The sequence below is a fragment of the Branchiostoma belcheri genome, unplaced genomic scaffold (genome assembly GCF_001625305.1).
Source record: "Branchiostoma belcheri isolate BF01 breed outbred unplaced genomic scaffold, Haploidv18h27 scaffold291, whole genome shotgun sequence".
Lineage (NCBI taxonomy): Eukaryota > Metazoa > Chordata > Leptocardii > Amphioxiformes > Branchiostomatidae > Branchiostoma > Branchiostoma belcheri.
Window position 1 is genome coordinate 53,892 of NW_017803900.1, and position 18,707 is coordinate 72,598.

General features: G+C 39.8%; 2 protein-coding genes across 2 annotated transcripts in view; one reads left to right on the forward strand and one right to left on the reverse strand.

The window, feature by feature from the left end:
- LOC109473180 overlaps nt 1-16,857 on the reverse strand; it is a 52,240-nt gene extending 35,383 nt beyond the window's left edge. Inside the window, exon 1 of the mRNA XM_019773064.1 lies at nt 16,771-16,857. Within this exon, the coding sequence (XP_019628623.1) occupies nt 16,771-16,857 (87 nt within the window). The remainder of the gene's footprint in view (nt 1-16,770) is intronic.
- A 927-nt stretch (nt 16,858-17,784) lies between these two features.
- The window catches only part of LOC109473181 (tolloid-like protein 1), a 50,038-nt gene continuing 49,115 nt past the window's right edge, over nt 17,785-18,707 (forward strand). Inside the window, exon 1 of the mRNA XM_019773065.1 lies at nt 17,785-17,866. Within this exon, the coding sequence (XP_019628624.1) occupies nt 17,785-17,866 (82 nt within the window). The remainder of the gene's footprint in view (nt 17,867-18,707) is intronic.

Below are 18,707 nucleotides of genomic sequence, written 5' to 3' on the forward strand. Positions count from 1 at the left end.
GCTATGTTGTCTATATACAATCGGAAAATAGCACATAAAAGCTCCAAGAGACCATGAAGACCCAAACCCCTAGTTATTGGCATGCTATGGAGGCTATTGCAGGCATGGTCGGAATATTGTAGTTCGGTTCCGACCGTTCTGAAAGGCGACGACCGTTCTGAATAAAATGTCGAGACGGAAATTTGCGTCGGCGGGCGTTCAGCTAGCATTCAGTAGGCCACATTTATGAATGTTTCACAGGGGCTTTAGAGTCTTGGGTGTCGGCGGTCGGTTCTATGGTTCTATCGCAGCCTACTTGAAAATTTTACGACAACAAAATCGTACGGCAACATACGACGACTGTATGTGTCACCACCTCAACGGTATAGTTTCGAAGTGGCTACCTTGAAAATATTCTCACCTGCATTCTTGTAGACTGTTGTGCAGTTAGTGTCTGTCGCACCCTGGTCTAATCCAAGTCTGCAACATTAACATACCTATAATTGACTGGAAAACCGGTTTATCTACACCTGTCCCTTGCGGCCATGTAACGGGGTTACGGGCAGACGTCACAATTGCGCTGCGCAGTGGAGGCCATAGAAATGGGAATTACGATTGTAGTGCCTAGTTAATACCTTTGAAAATCCCTTTTTCTCTTGAAAGTTTTGGTCCATTTTGCAGATTTTTGGACTGGAATGCACAGGTAGGGACTAAACTTTCCTACGTTGGTCAAGTTTTGTTTATTTCACCAGTTTAGTGGGCGTAGTGAGAGATGTGAGTGGTTAGGTCTTGTCTGGCCAGAGCGGATGGATACCATGGAAAAGTAGGTCAAAGTTGACGTTTGTTTACTATCATCAGCTGTGGCCGGAGATTGAGATGGTCAACCCCCTGTTTTTTTCTCTATATGCGGGAAGCAAACCCTTGAGCCTACCTGGTGCAGAAGAATTTTTGAGTTTGAAGTGTGGGTAAGTACTTCCATGAGGACTTCTATTAGTGTATTTAAGCATGTGTTCCTATGGCTAGATTTAATAGTACTGTCTGCCCTTAACGTTACATTGTGTGAACCAGTGAACGGGAAACTGTGACGTAACAATGTGATAGGACCATTAATCAACCCCATATAAGGCATGCGGGCCTTATCACTCTATACATTTCGTCGGTGACATTCGCAACACCGAAGAGCACGGCGGGGCCGGCCCGTAAGTGTGGGCAATGCGGGATTTCTAGAATGAAGTCATGGAAGATAGTCTCGGACGCTTCCCGACCGCCCATCTCAGCAAATTATGCACATTTGCAGGGTCTAGGCTCCCTCCGCGTGACTTCTGCACTGTTCCATAACTTATGCAGGATAATCAGACGAATGGGCACTGTAATAAGTTAACTACATAACAAGTGTTCCACGATCTCATACCTTCGCACTTTAAACCATTCCGACTGACGAAAATATACTAGTACATTTTCTCATTGATTATGAAAATTAGATCCTCATTTCACTTCCATCATGGATTATATCAGTTGATTATAATAATAATTATTCTCCACCCAATGACAGCCTCATCGTAACAAAGAATGTTTTCCATCAATTTATCATAGTTATGCAAATGATGTTATGATTTTGATAAATTTATGCTTATGTGACAATGATATCACTTTCAAAACGTTCAAACGTGGCAAGTATGAACTGCCTGAAAGTTACAACTATGAAATTATAGCAATTTGCCTTTAAACATGCAAATTAGGTCTTTATTTACATAATCTATATATACTGATTAACCACATGCACCCACAGACACAAACGCTATGGAATACATAACCTTGGTGAAGACAGGGTGGCATTGTTACCTAGGATCGGGGAGAATAAGACAGCTAACTTGCTCCTTCTGGCGGTATTGCGATGAATTTCACCGACTGTCTTTGCAGCATAACATTCAGACATTGCTAGCTCAAAGTGACCGAGTCCATATTACTAGTTTATCATACATATGTCATACATGGACAACTTTTCTTACCTCACGTGTACGGGAAGTTCCGCTTTGTTACCTCCATGAAAATGGAGTATTGTTTTGACGTGTCTGTCTGTCAGTCTGTGTGTTTGTACATTTGTAGTCAGCATAACTTCAGAACGACTGTATCGATTGTGATGATATTTGGTATGCTGATAAGTCTATGGAAGACGAAGTTTAAGGTCAAATATGGGCCTCCTGGTGGATGACCTTGGTACTGCAGCAGAACTTCTGTTTTTTGTCTCTTTTGTCCTGAACATGCTATGGTCTTGATTTTTTGGTGACAGATAGCTTTTTCTGTCAGGAATAGGTGGTATTGGTTTGGCCTCCCTAGCAGCTTATTCTGGAACTGCAGGAGACTTTCTGGCGAAATCTTTAAAAGCAAAAAATTCCAGATAGGAACAACGTATTTTCATCATTTTTGGTATGTAGGTAGCTGAGAGAGAGTTGTACATAATTAAACGCAAATTATGCAAATGAGGTCTTAATTTCCACAATTAGGGAGGGAATTTTATAATTACAGTGTTTTATATAATTGTACTTTTATACGTGTAATCTGTTTAATCTGTGGCAGTCGGAACGTCAACAAATACCAGTCATGCCAATTATAACCTAATTTACATAATTAATGTGAAAATTCTCCTTATTGGTGAATGATGGGAATTTTATACTTTGTGACATGTGTAAGACACTTAAAGGTTAACACCACAATGCATATATTATGTAAATGTAGAGATCATTTGCATAATTAATGAGGACGTGTTAAAATTAAGTACGGCAACGGAGAGGAATTTTAGACGAAAAATATTGTCATATGTATATGCCTCTTCATTTTTTGTAACTACTCTTTTCTCCAAAGCATTAGATAAAGGGCTTAAGACAGGAATCGTTTAAACGACAAGTTTTTAATGATGATAAAGAATTCTTCCAGTTCACTGTTGGACGGTGTAAAGCTGCGTGTAAGAATAAGAAGTTATGATTGTACTAACCTGTCTGTCACAAGAACCCTCAAGATATTTGCCAGCAATGATGTCTGGAAAGGTTTCGGTCAATCCTTGATGTTCCTTAAGAGCGAATGTCTGTAAGGATCAAACAATGGTGGCACCGGTCAAAAAATCGATTTGGCTCATTTTTTGCACAGTGATAGTACTTGGTACATAACCCCTCAGAATAGCTTTCTTTTTGCTCAGAACCCCTTGTTGCCATGACAACGGGCCAAAGAAGTTTTCAGGGCATTTGTCCAGATTTTGGCATGTACAAAACATAGAAATTGGCTAACTTTAGGGCACTATAACTGATCAGTGCTTTAGCGTAACGACAATAGCAAGATGTGCTGATCAGAGCAATGCCTAAACTTGTATAAAATAGCAGTAAAGCCAATGTTCAGTAAAATCTGAGGTCTTGGGCACTCTGAATACAATGCACTGTTTTAAGGGTGCAAAAAAACTGAAATTTTGCCCAACTTTGAAGCACTGTAAGTCCCAAAAGGGGAGGATGTTTTGTTTGAAATTTACACTGCATAATAAACCACTCCAGGGGTATCAGATGCATGCTTGCAAAGTTTGGGTTCTTGTTTCGTTGCTACGCACTTGTCCTTTAAAGTAGGTCAGTTTTCGTTATTTTGATAATATGTCATTTTGTGCTATCTTTGAACTAGCATAAGTTCCAAACCAAACTAGTTCTTTACTTGAAATTTACATTGAATATAAAACAACAAATTGTCTATATAATGAATTCTTGCAAAGTTTGGGTTCTTGTTTCGTTCCTACGCACTTGTCCTTTAAAGTGGGTCAGTTTTTATTATTTTGATAATATGTCATTTTGTGCTATTTTTGAACTGACATAAGTTCCAAACCAAACTAGTTCTGTACTTGAAATTTATTTACAACATAAAGCAGATCCGGCGATTTACTGCGCACTATTTGGAACCCTAGTCAGAATTAAACTCCGATACCTTATACCCCGTCAATACAGATGTCTTTGGGCGCTAGTCTATTACTGTTTGGTCCACCACAGTAAAGCGTCAAATGATTCCACCTGTTTGATCTCAAATGGCCTTCTGGTTTCTGAGAAGCGGCAACGCTTAAGGGAGAGAGTGATTGCTTACTGCATCACTATGTCCAGCAATGTAGGGCAGATATCACAGTTATGGTTGGCCATAGGAACCTATGCTTAATTAAACTAAAATAAGTCTCCGTGAAAGTACTTTATCACATTTCAATATCAAGCATATTCGTCTGCACCAGAGAGATACAAGAGTCTGTTTCCCAAATATAGAAAGAAAACCCAGGGGGTTGTCCAGCTCTGGCAAAACCTTTCAGAGCACATAAATTCACAAAGTGAAAATATATATTTATAATTTTTGGTTTATGCGTAACTTAGACAGAGATCTACATTATTGGGTGCATTATTGGATGCAATAATCATGCAAATGATGACTTCATTTGCATACTTAATGAGGAAATTCTGTAATTCCAGTGTTTTACATCACGGGGTAGGTATATAATATATTTTTTTCTATCATGTGCTAATGTAAACAATAGCCTGGATTGTAACAGTCCTGGCTAATCATTGGTTTACAGCAAGGTTGCAATATGGCAGGTAGAATGTCACCAGATACAAATTATGCAATTACGGACCTAATTTGCATAATTAATCTGAAAATTTCATTACTCTTTAGCGGTTAATGATGGGAATTTCATACTTGGGACATGTGTAAGTTGATCAAAAGTTAACATCACGCTGTGTTAGTTCATTTGCATAATAAGATAAAACTTACATTTACGTGTCAAGCCCATATTTCATGGAGGTATGCGATCTCGGAACTCTTGTTTGTAAAGATGGCGATCCACATTGATGCTAGGAAACAACTGAAATAAACTTAATGAAATAAGAGACATGAGTTTAAAAAATCTGCTGCTGCAGATACTGATGCTGCGCAAAACCTGTAAGACTACATGCAAGGTATGAATTAGGGTATGGGGCTTTCGTGTATTCACATGGGAGAAGCAGATTGCCCTGCTGTTTCCATGTTATAATGGATTGTACACGTAACAATGGTAAGCACATATTGCTGTCCCCTTCCCCCTCTGCTTGTTAAATTGATTTCAATACGTTAGATCCTATAGATGAATTTAATTATATTCTCATGGGAGATAACCAATACCCTGTTCAAATAGAAAAAAAAATTAATCCTAAAAAAAACGAACTTTTTTTGCAACGGAAATGACTAATCTCCAAGCAGATCTTTTGGTGCGGGTAAGACAGCATCAAATTGGTCAGTCTGTAACCATTTCCCCACAAGTGGTGGTTTGCAACAAAAAAGGGGCCATATATAAAAAGCAAACAATCTTCCACCATCAACCTCTGCTTGGAGAGTAGGAAATGACCGAACGTTTCGTTTAAAAATGGATTACTTTTGCATACTTTCAATGATCTTTGCACATAAATTGGCTTTACATACTAGTAGTAAAGGTAATTTGTTGGCATGATTAAGTGTAATTTCTGCCCATTATCATAATTTATGTGAAAAAGAGGAGGAGAACCCCGTTTTTACAATTTTTTTTTACCTTTCGTTCCTACACTTCGCTACACTACACTACACTACACTACACTACACTAAGATGTCTACAAATTATCAATATGTTATTATTATGACATAGACAATGACTACTAATTATTGAGTAAGGAATGTAGTGATATGGGTCAAGAGTAAAGAATATTATAATGTTAATTGTGTCATTACATTCAAAATTTGTTTTTCTTATATGTCACACAGACTGGTACAAATGATTATAATACTAATGTACAAACTGATTGTAGCTGATTGTTCAAAATTAGTAGTGACATGGTTTAATGATACTGATAACAAATGCACATTAACATAAAAGTATAAGACTATTAAAAAAGACATATAAGAATAACAAAGTTCAGATTTTATTGATCATTACGAAGTATAACCTGACCATAAAATTCTCAATCTCAGCATGCTTCCGGTATATAGAATAGGATTTTTTGTTTTGGTCAAAATGGACACTTTAGAAGTTTGACTACCCTGTTAATGTGTATTATGTTAGTTTTGACCACTTTGCTCTGAAATATTTAAAAAAAAATGTATATTAGCATAGAAAGGCCAATTACTCGGGGACTGTGCCCGGCTGCGCCCATTTTGGGGAGGGGGCGGATAGGCCGTTATATTACGGCTTATATTTCCCTGAAATAGTTATTTACGTAAGGAGCAGGCTTTAGTAGAGTCTCACTTGACTCCGATTTGCTACTAAATTCTTGTATTTAGTGTTTGATATTCTGTATTCAAGTTTATCGACAAAGCAAAATGCTCAAAATAATGTTAAAGATTGCTAAAATGTTAATGTTTTGGAGCTGTTTGTTTTAGGCAAGGGTTGTAGTACGTTCATTTCGTTGAAAAAAAAAATCTGAACTTTCAGCCATGTTTGTGTTATCTAATTCGCGAAAGCAGATATAGATTAATTTGCGGTCATCAGCAGTCCAGAGAGGTCAGGGGTCACCTTGTAACGTTCAGACAGAATTAACACATACTTCCGCAGCATAGGATGTTTTTGTTATCATTATTTTGGTCTAAATGGACTACACTACCAGTTTATGTTACTCAGTCTAAAACTCAGGTATAAAACTTTTGACCATTTTCTGAGATAATTCCGACAATAACATAGGAAGCATGTAAGCATGGACATGTGGTTGACCCTTGCCCTTGCCTTGACCCCGGGACCCCAGCAGGGCAGTGTGAAGGCAATTTTATTTATTGTGACTACGACAGCCAGTGCCTGGCAAACCCCTGAGCCAGACCGAAGTCGGCAGGGGCTACATTCCCGACGGGCTACATCCCCGACTGTTAATCTCCTGATTACCAGTATCTCTAATTGCTAGTTGACATAATTGCTGCCGCCAGCATTAGGCAGTCTAGCAAATGTACAAAGCAGATGTTAGAAAAAAATTGCTCACTCCTTTCCTTTCGCATCGTTGCCGCCTGTCATGCAGCCCTTTGCGGCGTTCCTGATGCACACCTGAGAAGTCTGGGGCGTTGGTCCTCAGATGCGTTTAAGTCCTACATTCGGCCCTAATGCATAGCTTTACACCGGCCACAGATATAATTTGATACCGCAAGGTGATCACATTATCCTACGGTCGGTTTCCAATAAACATGTTACGTATACAGGCATGCACGAGCAAAGATATCCTGTTTACTTGCTGTTTTGCCAATTAGATGGCATTGATGAATTTTCTACTGTCACTTGACCTATGCGAATGCGCATTATTTCATTGATGGATCGTACTAATATATCCTCAAGTATGTATTGCTACACTTGTATGAGTCCCCGTGTGGGAGTTGTGACCTCAGCATTAGCGATCCGTTAGTTTGTAACCAGGGTCGGTTAGCGATCCGTTAGTTTGTAAGTAGGGTTGGTTAGCGATCCGTTAGTTTGTAAGTAGGGTCGGTTAGCGATCCGTTAGTTTGTAAGTAGGGTTGGTTAGCGATCCGTTAGTTTGTAAGTAGGGTTGGTTAGCGATCCGTTAGTTTGTAACCAGGGTCGGTTAGCGATCCGTTAGTTTGTAAGTAGGGTTGGTTAGCGATCCGTTAGTTTGTTACTAGGGTCGGTTGGCGATTCGTTAGTTTGTAAGTATGGTTGGTTAGCGATCCGTTAGTTTGTAAGTAGGGTTGGTTAGCGATCCGTTAGTTTGTAACCAGGGTCGGTTGGCGATCCGTTAGTTCGTAAGAGAGGTTGTTAAGCGATCCGTTAGTTTGTAAGTAGGGTTGGTTGGTTAGCGATCCGTTAGTTTGTAAGTAGGGTTGGTTAGCGGTCCGTTAGTTTGTAACCAGGGTCGGTTAGCGATCCTTTAGTTTGTAAGTAGGATTGGTTAGCGATCCGTTAGTTTGTAACCAGGGTCGGTTGGCGATCCGTTAGTTTGTAAGTAGGGTTGGTTAGCGATCCGTTAGTTTGTAAGTAGGGTTGGTTAGCGATCCGTTAGTTTGCAAGTAGGGTTGGTAAGTGATCTGTTAGTTTGTAGGTAAGTTCCGTTTGTATGTGTCCCTATCTGTATTTTATTCTTTTGCCTTTTTAGTTCTACTTCGTCAGTTAGCTTTACGTTAGTTTGTACATGACATTGAATTTTATACATATACCCTTCCGCAATAACGTTATAAAGTCTGGTCCTGCTTTGTCTTCCGAACTTTTCATACTTTTGTGCATTTGTACATTTGCGTTTCAAATATAATTGAAATGCTATTTCAATGTCATGTCTTGATATTTATACAGATCAGTTTGTACACTTGTAAATGATTTATGAATTTACAATTTTCACTTTAAATTGCCATTGTCATATTTTGCATATCTACCAGTGTTTACACTTGTATGCTAAGCTTATCGCATTTCACGCCCAATTCTGTACTTCGTAGATCCTAGTCTTACCTTCTTTATTTCGGTCTTGTCTCTTTTGGTTAATGGTTTTGTTATGTTATTCTTCCCGTACAATCAACTTTGTTTGTATTTGCATATGTTTTATCAACGTTAGGTTCGGAAAATAGTTCGATCATTTGATTGCTGATAAGTTGTACAAATCCCATGGGGATTCACTTCTTAAACATTTTTACGATAACTCTTACATTGAGGACGATGTTCTGCTTCACATAATATTTTACACGTTGACATGTTACTTTGTTTCTTGTTTTTAATAAATTCGTTCTCGGCCAAACCTGAAACCTTCTCGGCTATGTTTATTCTCCCTATTTTGAGGCAGGTATACTGAAGCGTAAAACATCTTTTTGCTTGCAAAAAAAATTTCTTAAACGATTCTATGCTCAATGCGAAACATTTTTTTTGAGTATGAACAGGGTCATATCCCCGAGGTAGCCGGGATTTTTGATTATCTCAGTGGTAAGTCAACAGATATTCCTACTTTTTTTTTCGTTCAAACCGAATTTTTCTTTTTTTTATTCCAACATTTTATGAATTTGGATGTTTGCTCGTCTTCTCATCACATACCCAAACCATCTGAGCCTTCTAGTGCGCAACATTGATTTTCGCCTGTTCTAAGAAAAATCACGTCTGCCTTAAGCTTGCACTTAGTCTTTTTGGGTATGAAATTTTAAAGCGCCTTCCATGAACAGATAATCCAGTCAAGTTTCTATTACTGCGTATCTTAATGGCCAACAGTTCTACAATAATAATACATAGATAAATAGGGGCTTAGGGGACAATCTTGTCAAACACCAAGATATAATGTAAAAGGATTTGATAAATAGCCATTGTTTGACACAACGCTCGTAATAAAGTTTTAACCCAAGATATAAACTGGGGGCCAAAATTGCTTTTACCATGAAATCCAACGTCACTGAATCAAAGGCTTTCTGATAATCAGCAATAAAAACTAGACCTGGTTTATCTTCATTTTCATAATGATCAATTAAATCTGATATACGTTTAATATTGTCTCCAATAAATATTCCTTTAATATAACCTGTTTGATCATTATGAATAATATCACAGATTTTACACGTAAAGCTAAACATTTAGTATCACAACATAGTAATTTGAGGGGCCTCCAATTAAAAGTGCAGGGTCTTTGTATTCCCTATTGCTCCCTTGTTTTAATAATAAAGAAATTATTCCTTGTCTTTGTGTATCTAAAAAGTGGCCTTGTGACAAGTAGTAATTAAAACAATGGGGGTTTTAAAAATTGGGGTTTTAAAAACAGAAAAGAAATATTTACAGACTTCCACCGGAATTCCATCAATTCCAGGTGTTTTGCGATTTGAAAAGGAATTTATAGCAATGAGTAATTCTTCTTCAGTAATTAGGTCCTCACAAGCTTCCAGCTGATCATATTCATCAGGGAAAAAAATTATCAGAATTTCTAGGGGTCAGGGGTATTGGAGGTTCTTCAAAGGAATAAAGGGTAGAATACAAATCATAGAACAATATTAACGCCTTTACTCTATATTAACGCCTTCTACAAATGTGAGGTCATTCGGCCCCAAAATTGAATCCATTTTACGACATGGCAGGGAAAGGAGAACTACTACTCTCCAAGCAGAGGTTAGGGTTTGGGGTTATTTTTGGCGTGTTTTTAGACTTTTTTATCGGGGTTTCTTTTTTGCACAGGAAGTTTTCTTTCACCCAACGGCAATAACAAGGTTGGGCAGTAGGATCATGGGTAACTTCCCCATGGTCGACTACGTACATCTGACTTGCGCTCTTAACAAGGCAGTAAACAAGAAAAAGATTTTATTTAAAGCCAGCTAACAAAGTACGTAATATGTTAAGAACATTTTTGTTACGAATTTCATGACCAGAAAGTTCAGGTGTAAAAGTGTTTTATGGTCAAAAGTACGATTTTGTTACGTTCTTTACTTGGGAATAAAGGTGCTGCTATAAATGTTTATCTTCTGAATATAGGCCTTTTAGTTAAGTATGCCTTCTTTCCCTGTAAGATCAGCGCTCTGTAAGTGTTTCTCCTGGACAAATTACACGTTGGTGTGTTTGGGCTCAACCTCCTGGCAACAGCGGGGAACAGAATACTTTTTGCCTAATTCAGTTACTTGTTTAACAGTAGCAAATTGAAGTTTTAGTCCAGTAGGTAGAATAGATAGTTGTTTTGTAAGTCAAAGCTACCGCACATGCAATCTCTATTTACTTTACTATACAAGTTGGCTACTGTTCAAAAATTACTTCTTTTTCATCGATGATGATAATTGTTAAGTTCCTGTCCTTTTTTTATAATCCCCTAAAATCTTCATGAATACCTATTGCTTTTAGTTCATTTTAGGTAATAAACTTGGTTGCTGTAATTAAGTTCAAGTAAATCCTGACGCTTTCTCGCCGGTTTTGTCTAACCTGAAAGAGCGACAAGGATGCCCTTTTCCGTGAGGCTTAGCGAGCTATTGTAATTCACCGTTAGCCTGTTCTAGTTTAATGGTATCAATATCTCGACCAACATACCCTGACTGTATTTCCGCTCCCATCGCAGGTTTCTACATATAATCATTGTCTCACTCAAGCAGAACAAGAGGTGTTAGCTTAGCTTAAAGATCATAGTGCAACAATCACATAAGGCGGAGCAAAGCACAACATGACACGGCACGACGTAATGACCCTGCCGGTGTTATGTTTATTTCTATGTGTAGAAGTTGGTCATGTGTCAAAGTGGGGCTGCTTGGTGGGAGGGGTCACTGATCTCGTTCAACGGTAACCTCAGGAACACCGGCAACGGTTAACGGTAAACTGACGCACATTCTCAAACACACCACGCCAGATTTTGCTCTCTCATCATTTGGTAAGACTTATAATTAGCTACGAATACCGACACGATCGGACGTTCTTAAGTATATCAACACGGTTCATAGTAATTTTAGTGGGGTAGAGAGTAAGGGTTTTAGAGCTAGGATTTTGGTTCGGATTCGATTTTTTTTCTTTAATAATAAATTTTTTTCATGATCTTCACTTCTATTTGCAATTGGAATGTTGCTTTTTAACTCTAATTACGTTTTTTACGTTTATTGACCTGAAAATAAGTTAGGGTACGCTCGGATATGGCATCGACAAGGCAGCGATATGGAATCGAAAGGTGACGACCGTTCTGACAGGCGACAGCCGTTTACAAGGCGGACATTTACGTCGGCCATGGGATACGAAAGATTTCTCAATGAATTCTGAATAACAAGTAATTTGTTACGTGCAATTAGAGCGTTCAATCATAAAATTATACTTCACGAAAACCAACAAACGCTTATCATTGAATTAGAGCGAGTAAACGGAGAATTACTATAGCTCGCCGAGTCAGGTAAAAAGACATTCAGACCCTTGTCACTCTTTCAGGTAAGACTAATCCCGTGAGAGAGCGTCAGGATTTACTTGAACTTAATTTTCAACGACCGAATTCATTATTTAAGATTTCCACTAAAAGCAAGTACTCAGAAAGATTTTAGGGGATTATAAATGAATATAGATTGTATGTAAGGTAGCTGTGACTTACAAAACACCTTTAAGGCAAGAAGTAACTCTCTATTCTACCTTCTCGACTAATTGTTAAAATCTCAATTTGCCACCATTCAGACAAATAACTAAATTAGGCAAAAAGTATTCTGTTCCCCGCTGTTGCCAGGAGGTTGAGCCCAAACACATCAAACGTGTAATTTGTCCAGAAGAAACGCATACAGAGCTCTGATCTTACAGGGAAAGAAGGCAGGAACGTTTATAACAGTACCTTTCATTCCTTAGTAACAAACGTGGCAAAATAGGACTTTTGTCCACGACAGCCTTAAGAGGGGGACTTACTGGTCAGGAAATTTGTAACAAAAACGTTCCCAACAGATTATGTATTTTGTTAGCTGGCATCAAATAAAAGGACATGGCACCGAAGCCGCAGACCAGATTTTCCAATCGACCAGGACTCAGACTGTTTCTCTGAGTCTAATTGTGTATTTTTGAGAATTTCGGCACAGTGAGAGATACATTGAGAATCTTTACGTGTTTACTGCCCTGTTAAGAGCGAGTCAGGTGTACGTAGTCGACCATGGGGAAGTTATCCATGATCCTACTGCCCGTTCTTGTTATTGCCGCGGCAGCGCGTGCTCCGGCAGAGCAGGAACGTTGCAAGACTTGGTCACAACCAGGAGACATTCTCCCAGACTGGTCAATGGCACAACTACGTTACGACGGCTGCAGGTAGGCGTAGAACTCTACCGCTACCATATCAACTTTTGAAATTCAAGTGTTTGTTAGCATTATCATTTTTGTTGTATATTGTGAAATTGTTAACGTCAACTAGATTTTCAAACACGAATAAATGAATATCTTCGTCGGTGACTGGAAAGGCCAGTTTCTCAGTCACTATCAACAATGGCCTGATGCAAATATCTGAGTCTGATTTACCTATGCTGGAATTAATTGAAAGTTAGGGTGTGAAATAATTCAGTATATTTCTAAAAGCATTTTGGTGCAATCAGAATTTCTCCTTTTTTAATTACAGATTGTCCTGGAAGAATTCCCACTTCTTCTAGGACAAATTGGAACTCCAATCTCCCCTAGGAGAATCTGGAATCCTCCTAGGAGAGATTGGAATTCAGATATTTAGATCCCAGTTCAGAAGAAGAAAAACTTGAATGCTAGTCTCCCCGAGGGGAGTTAGGAATTCCAATCTCCCCTAGGAGAATTCCAGTTTCCCCTGGATTCCAATCACTCCTGTGACATATACAAGAAACACCAATCATCAAAAGTTATAATATACTTACTGTACCTTTCGAACAAAATGCCCGCGATGCAGAGGTCAGAAAAGGGCAAAATACGAAGACTTGTTGAATGAAATCCACAGTCAAAGCACCTACCAAGCTACTCTTGTAACGATTGAAGTAGGGAGTGGGTAAGTGGGAAAACACCTAGAAGTTAAGATCGCTATGTGTTGTTAACCACAAAAAGACAGGGAAGTACGTCACATGAAAAGCAGACTGAACAAATGTGCAATATGTACCTCGTATGTCATACGAGGTGCAAGACATACTGTTGGTTGGGACAAACTCATGGGACTGTTCTCATGCTGTAAGTAGCTTGCTAAACGAGGAAGTGCAATAGTCAGCCAGTGCAATTTATTGATGTATACGTTTTATTATATTGAGTAGACCTAATGAAACACAATTTTCAAACTGCAGTTTCGGCGTCCAGTTAGTCCGACGCACACATACTTACCTTGCGTCCTGTGAGTTTATATCATTAACTCATATTAAAGGATTGACCTAGGTGTTGTATCTGTTCGTCTTGTATGTTTGCCAAAACTTATTAATTAAGATGATTTTAACTCACTGATTTTGTAACAACAAAGCTAGCAGGGACCCACAGCAAAAGTATAATTTTCTAAGATTGTGACATTTTTGTATGAACGTTTGTTAAGCGAAGATCAAAACCCGCTGTACATGCAATTGCGTGCTGTTTATATGCAAAAAGGTGGGCCAATTTTGGGATGGGCGAGTACCGCCTCTGTATGGAATCCTACGGAATCCAACGGATTTGGGAGCACGCTGACACGCCGTAGCACTTTGCGCCTATGTAGAACTTTGGTTCGGGCTGCGGATTCAACCCTGTATGAGCCAGTACGGGCGACACGCGTGCTGTACGTACCGCATGTAATATAAGCAGCAGGTATAAGTACGGGCTGCATATCAGATACGGTGACGTGGCAATCGCTCAGAGATCGTTCGCTGTAATTTATTTTTGTCCGTAAGTTTTTTTTTTTTTTGAGGGGATGTCGCCGCTTTTTTTTCTGAAAACGTGGGGGAAAACTGGCAAGAACAGGGAGGGGGTACGTCAGCGGTACGTTACTTATATTAATTAATTAATTAATTAATTACAAGATTGCGGAAGGCTAAGTACATGGTCATCAAGCCATGTCTGGTCGTAAGCGGTTGCGTGCATCGTTCGTTGCGAGTTATACGTGCTTACAATGCACGGTCTTTGTGAGATTGCCACGTTAAGGTTTGGTCCCAATTGGAAAATCTGGACCTGGCGGGAATTTAACTCTGACTTAAATTCTACCCGGGCCCCGTTGACATAAAGATGCCGTGACCGAGCCGTGAGAACACTGGAGGTAGCCCTCCGGTGGCCGACAGTCCACTGGCACTAATATGTTACGTCTTCTGCATGAGTGATTGTTGTCTGAAAGACTCAGGGGAAATAATTAAGTGAGAGTAAATGATCCAGTAGGTACAACAGAGAGTTGTTTTGTAAGTCACAGCTACCGCACATGCAATCTCTATTTACTTTGCTATTCAAGTCGGGTACTGTTGAAATTACCTCTTTTCATCGATTATAATTATTGTTAAATTCCTGTCCTTTACCTTATAATCCCCTAAATCTTCCTCGATCATGAATATTGGTTTTAGTTCATCTAATAGTAATGTCTAACCTGAGAGCTCGCCAAGTCAGGTTAAAAGACATTCAGACCCTTGACACTCTATCAGGTAAGACTAATCCCGTGAGACTCATGATTTACTTGAACTTAATTCCAACGACCAAATTCATTACTTAAGATCTCCACTAAAAGCAAGAAAAATTTTAGAGGATTAAAATAAATAGAGATAGTATGTGAGGTAGCTGTCACTTACAAAACAACTTTAAGGCATGAAGTAACTCTTTATTCTACCTTCTCGACTAATTGAGAAAATCTCAATTTGCCACCATTCAGACAAATAACTAAATTCAGCAAAAAGTTGTCTGTTCCGCGCTGTTGCCAGGAGGTTGAGCCCAAACACATCAACGTGTAATTTGCCCAGGAGAAACACTTACAGAGCTCTGATCTTACAGGGAAAGAAGGCACAGTTTATTAAGACGTCCATTTCAACAAGAGGAACGTTAATAACAGCACCTTTCATTCCTAAGTAACAAACGTGGCAAAATAAGACTTTTGTCCACGACAGCCTTTAAGAAGGGAAATTACTGGTCAGGAAATTCGTAACAAAAACGTTCCCAACAGATTACGTATTTTGTTAGCTGGCTTTAAACAAAAGGACATGGCACCGACGCCGCAGACCAGATTTTCCCATCGACCAGGACTGATCAGATTGTTCTTCTAAGTCTAATTGTGTATTTTGGAGAAATTCTGCACAGGGAGAGATACATCGAGAATCTTTGCGTGTTTACTGCCCTGTTAAGGGGAGTCAGGTGTACGTAGTCGACCATGGGGAAGTTATCCATTATCCTACTGCCCGTCCTTGTTGTTGCCGCGGCAGCCTAAAATCCGGTACAACACGACCATTCCAAGACTTGGTCACAACCGGGAGACATTCTCCCAGACTGGTCAATAGCACGACTTTTCTAGGGGACGTTCTTTTTTTTTTGTTGAGGCAACGTCCGCCACGTTTTTTTTTAACGTGGAGAACAACTGGCAAGAACACGGATGGGGTATGTCAACGCACGTTACATACACGGTTGCGGAAGGTTAAATACATGGTCATCAAGCCACGCCTCGCAATGAGCGATTGCGTGCATCGTTCGTTGCGAGTTATACGTGCTTACAACGCATGATCTTTGTGCGAATTGTGGCCCAGGTGGGAATTTAACTCTGACTTAAATTCTACCCGTGCCCGGGCCCCGCCAACATAAAGACACCATGACAGAGCCGTGAGAACACTGGGAGGTACCCCTGCGGTGCCTACAGTTCACCGGCACTAATTTCTTACGTCTTCTGCGTCTTACGTAGCCTGGGTACCATCCTACTTATATATGCAGGGGCTCCCACACTCGCTTCCCTAACAAATTAGGGAAGCGAGCGTGGGAGCCTCGGCATATAAGTAGGATGGTACCCAGGCTACGTCTTGCTCCTTTTATATTCCTGAATATTTGAACTATATTCTGGAAATTCGTATTACATGCCAAGTACTTGTGCCCGTTCGTGTGGTTGTCCCGAATATTTTGAGCATGTGCAGGTGAATTCGAGATGAAAAAAAATATCGATGGGCATTCAGCAATAAGTATTTTTTTATCTATATCAACATTTATTACAAGACATGGCAATGACACACTCAACTTTTTTAATGCCGCCACCAACGCAGACAAACGACGGACAACGGACGTACCCATTTTCACCTGAGTTAAGCTTCGGTCCCCGGTGTCCGTCGGGGATGTAGCCCCGGCCGAGCTCTGGGGTCTGCTGGGCACCGGCTGTCGTGGTCACAATTAAAAATTGCGTTCACGCTGCCCTGTAGGGGTGCCAGGGGGCTCCCTCATTGGTCGGCCTCCGGTGGGAACCCGGCAGATGCTCTGACGATGTCTTGTAGTGACCCCGGTGGTGTCTGACATGGTAACGCGTGCTTCTCAGATCCGGGTGGGGCAGTTGTAGGACCCTGCTGCATGCCCACGAACGACGGTTAGGCATTATGGAGTCTCTTGGTGGGCATTTCTCATATTTCGAGTTTACATATTAAATAAAAGCTGCTTGGATCATTTATATTTACTTAGTACCTGCTCAGAGATAACTGCACGTGTCTTATAGACAACAATCACGGACGCGGAAGATGCAGAAGAAGAAGTAACAAATTAGTCCCGGTGGACTGTTGGCCACCAGAGGGGTACCGGTCATGGCGTCTTTATATCAGCAGGGCCCGGGTGGAATTCAAGTCAGATTTAAAATCTTACCGAGTCCCGGATGGGCCAAAAAATAGCTAGGTGGCCGCAGGGTGTCCCACGGGGCCACGTAGGGGTCACGCCCGAACACGGCCAGAAGTGGCGTGCAGACCACATACTTACACTTTGCGCAACCGTAATAGTGACGTGCGTTGACGTACTGCTCATGCAAGTTCTTCCCCACGTTTTCAGAAAAACGTAGTAGACGTGGCCTCCCAAAAAACGTACGCACAAAAAGCACACACGGCGGTTGTGACCGACGCTTTACGGATCCCCAAAATTTTACCCACGTTTTTGCACGTAGACAGCACACAGTTGCATACGGCGGGTTACGCCCCTCGCTTTCAGACAGCTGAATGTTGTGAACATACCTACAAACTCCTTCAGTTTGCGAAAGTACGACGATCTTAAATGTGACCGGATCCATAGCGAAAATCTTTGTTTTCATTTATGCTAATGATAAGTTTTTCAGCATATTGTTACATGCGTCGGTTAATCCATGCCTTTTACCTGAACTATTTTACCCCGTCAATTTGAACATATAGAATGAATTTGCTGACTGAACCTGTGTCTAGAAACTGTGCATTTTTATTTAGTTATATATATATATATGCAGACTCTATGCGGAATTTGAACCGAAGGATTTGTCTGGTAAGATGTGTGAAGAGAAGGGGGAACTCCGGGACGTGCAACTGACTGACTTTTACGACAAAAACTACCAACAAGTGGAGAATAAAGGTAAGGTTAAACCAGACTTAGTAACAACATCACAGGCGATATTCTAGCGATACATCTATTAACATAACGTCTATCAACAGACCTTTAACGTTACCTGTAATGCGTTCCATCTCCCGAACCAACTCGTTAAACCTGTGCCCGTTGGTTTGGGCACCTGAGCTCAATGGTAATAGGTACAGGGTTTTAATTCGCACAGGCGCAGGGGGGCCATTTCTGAGCGCATACAAACCTGGTTGAAAACAGTCTGATTCTTGGTATATGTTGATCAATATTTTCATTTTTCATCTTGTTTTTTTTCCTTTTCATCTTGTTTAAAAAAAGTCTTTTAGGATTGTTTGAGCTGCCCGGTAGAACTATAAAAAAGTTGCTCTGTTTGCCTAAATGTGGTCTGACACTATTGGTCAGATAACGATTCGTTTGTTTTGAAAATGCAGCGTGTGTAAAAAGTACAGAAATTTAGCTCTAAATATACAATTCAGGGAGCGACCTTGTCAGTGTTTTTGTATGGTCTAAACCACAGGTAGGTGATTTTTGATTTAACTTATGCCTCTATGGGAGATAGTGGTCTGTGCCCTAGTGCATTTTGTACATGCGGGCGATCTTCGAATCCGTTTTATGCTCATGATCAGTCACGGTAACTCCTATAGTAATCAGAGATCATACTTACTTGGTAATTCTATCAACTTAACTTATCTGGCAATGTAAAACTTTGAATTCAGAAGATGTCTATCATTAGGTTATATATATATATATATATATATATATATATATATATATATATATATATATATATATATATATATATATATATATATATATATATATATAGTAGTAGTACGTA